General features: G+C 45.6%; 1 protein-coding gene across 1 annotated transcript in view; it reads right to left on the bottom strand.

Annotated features, from left to right (window-relative positions):
• The window catches only part of AGXT2 (alanine--glyoxylate aminotransferase 2), a 27,975-nt gene extending 25,284 nt beyond the window's left edge, over positions 1-2,691 (bottom strand). Inside the window, exons 1-4 of the mRNA XM_015407811.1 lie at positions 2,642-2,691; positions 1,802-1,986; positions 420-543; positions 311-315 (exon numbers count right to left, since the gene is read on the bottom strand). Coding sequence (XP_015263297.1) covers positions 311-315; positions 420-543; positions 1,802-1,986; positions 2,642-2,677 — 350 coding nt within the window. The 5' untranslated portion in view covers positions 2,678-2,691. The remainder of the gene's footprint in view (positions 1-310; positions 316-419; positions 544-1,801; positions 1,987-2,641) is intronic.
• Positions 2,692-2,712: the final 21 nt, after the last annotated feature.

The raw sequence follows: 2,712 nt of genomic DNA, 5'->3' as shown, positions 1-2,712 counted from the left end.
CTAGAACAGAGATTTTAACCAAAACGTTATATCACATATTTGATTCACAATGACACATTCAACGATGTGCCAGTACACACTCCTAGTTCACCTACACCCAATGTTCCCTCTAAGATGTGGAGTCTTGTGAGCAAAATTTCTGCTTTGTGTGCTACTGGCATTAAAGTTGTGAGCGAGCAATTTGGCTTCTGCATAAAGTAGTTTGCTCTGGAGCCCTCCTTCCTGAGCTAAGACAAAAAATGTGTGAGCTGGAGGCTAAAAAACTGCGAGCTAGCTCACACTAACTCAGCTTAGAGGGAACACTGCCTACACCTTCTGAGATTTTCAGTGTATCCCTCAATTTAAATTTTGCATGTAAAAAAAAAATCACAGTTCCAGAGCTCCCATTTGTAAGTTTCTCAACATTCAAATCTGCATACCTTTAATGGATCTGGAAGCCGCGATGTCAGTTTCTCCATGTATTCCTGAATTGCTGGATGCATGTAGACACTGGCTGTGTGCCATAAGCGACCAAGTTGTTTCTGGGCAGCTGCTGTTACTTTCCTGTGAGAATTTGGAAAGATAATAGTTTGTCAGGGATCCCCCAACATAGTACCCAAAACCTTTCCTGGTGCCCAGAGAGTGTTTTTAGAAAGCGGGCGGGGCCAGGTAAGACTTTTGCCCAGCAAGCCTTCTGACTGGCCACTGGAGATTAGATTTTTAGAAATGTTGCTGTGGCAACAGCTGCCACCACAGCACAAGGATCTTCACTGTCTGATTGAAGTTAAGTTGCGGCAGCCATTTTGTGGCTGGCTCCAACCCCTGTGGCAGTTATTTTTTTGCTGTGCCGCCACACTGTGTCAAAATGCCAATGGGGCCTGCAGGCTCCAAAAGTTCTGGGATCCCTGGTTTAACTCATAATTTACGATAACACAGCTTTCTTGGATCTGCTGTACTGTAAAAAAAAATCCTGTAAAATCAATGGCTGATATCTGCAATGACGCCCATCGGGCAGAGGAAGGAGCCGAAGAAATAGAAGTTCCTTTCATCTGTTGTAATATCTCACATCCGTCAAACAAACAAGCCAAAATACTTGAGCCAAAATACTTCAGAGTGGCATGTCTACCACTGAAAAAAGGGCTCTCCACACACTGAAGTCCCTTACTGAACAAATATCACGTACATAAGTGGCAAATGCCTTCGGTTTTTGTGTTTTAATGGAAAGTCTCCAAATGGCTCAGCTGACTTGTACAAACAAGGTATCATCAGAAAGTCCATAGTGCGCCGGCAGTAAGTATATGGTTTAATTTTTTTTTTAAAAGTTATGCATTGTCCTTAGAGATTTCAAATGTTAGCATTTTTCCTCCAAGTCTCTCTTTACAGACTGGAAAGAGGCCCCCAGTGATGTCACAGCAGCTAAGCCAATGGCAGGCAGAACAGCTGCATCTTCTCCCTCAGCCTGGGCCCCCTGTGAAATCACGGCAGATTCCCCATTCCCTGCCAGATGTAGAGATGCCAGCCCCCAGATGGGACCTGAATTACAGCTCATCTCCAGACAACAGAGATCTGTTCCCCCTAAGAAAATGGATTCTTTGGGGGGTTGACTCTGTGGCATTGTACCCCACTGAGGTCACTGTCCTCCCCAGGGTCCTTCCCCAAATCTCCGGGAGTTTCCCATCCTGGATCTGGCAACCCTACCTCCCCATCCCCTGCCAGTGGCTGAAGGGGACCTGGCAACCCTAGCCAGGTGGCACTCACTGCAAATGCTCTGTGATCACACTAAAGCCTACCTCTGAGCCAGTGGGCCTAATCACATACTTACGGGTGGCAATGGCCGACACCAACAGTGGCAATCCCAGCAAAGAGATCGAGGTACCTACGGCCTTCATGGTCAAACAGCCACTGCATGTGCCCCTGGTGTAGCATCAGTGGTCTCTTGTAATAGAGTATGAGGGACGGGGAAACATACTGTCTACGGATCTTCAGCACGTGCTCATAGGGATAAGACTGCAGGCAGAAAAACAGATCGGTTCAGTCAGTCAGTCAGTGGGCTTTTCGGCCTTCTCCATTTCCCTCACTTGTGTGTTCTTGTCGCTTCGGGGAGGGTGGTGGTGTTTCCTATCCTGTACATGTTTTGCTCTCTCTAGTAGTTGATTCGATATTACCCCATCTTATGTCTGACAGAAGCTTACAGTTTAAATTTGCAGGGAGATATGCCGGACATAACCTGATGTAATAGTGAATTGACCACTAGAAGTAGAAAAAAACATATGGAACAACCCCCCCCCCCAAGCAACAGGAACACACACACAAGGAAAATGAGAATGAGGAAAAGCTGAGTCTTTATTACATCCCACAAGCCATACAGAAGCAGAAAAATCCTGTTATTTAGTTAATTCTCCAAATAAGATCTCGGCATGCATCCTTCATCCTAATATATCTAACAGTTTAAGGGATGGAGAGCCAGTGCGGTGTAGTAGTTAAGAGTGTCGGACTAGGATTTGGGGGACCAGGTTCGAATCCCCACAGAGTTATTTATGCCTTTCTGTAGTCCATTAAAGTCAATGGATTTAGAAAGGCATAAATCTGTTTAGAAATACACTGTAAAGCCCCAAGAACAGCTTGTCCATAAAGAGCAGGAACAAGTACATCACACACTCACCTCATACTTTTCAGGCACAAAGTCACAAGGCGGCATTGTTGAATGCAGGCAGGCGGAGTTTTCCCATTCCT

This window comes from Gekko japonicus, unplaced genomic scaffold, assembly GCF_001447785.1.
Source record: "Gekko japonicus isolate JY-2015 unplaced genomic scaffold, Gekko_japonicus_V1.1 scaffold2960, whole genome shotgun sequence".
Classification (NCBI taxonomy): Eukaryota; Metazoa; Chordata; class Lepidosauria; order Squamata; family Gekkonidae; genus Gekko; species Gekko japonicus.
The sequence above is the reverse complement of the archived record's forward strand: the minus strand, read 5'-3'. Positions and strand labels throughout refer to the sequence as shown.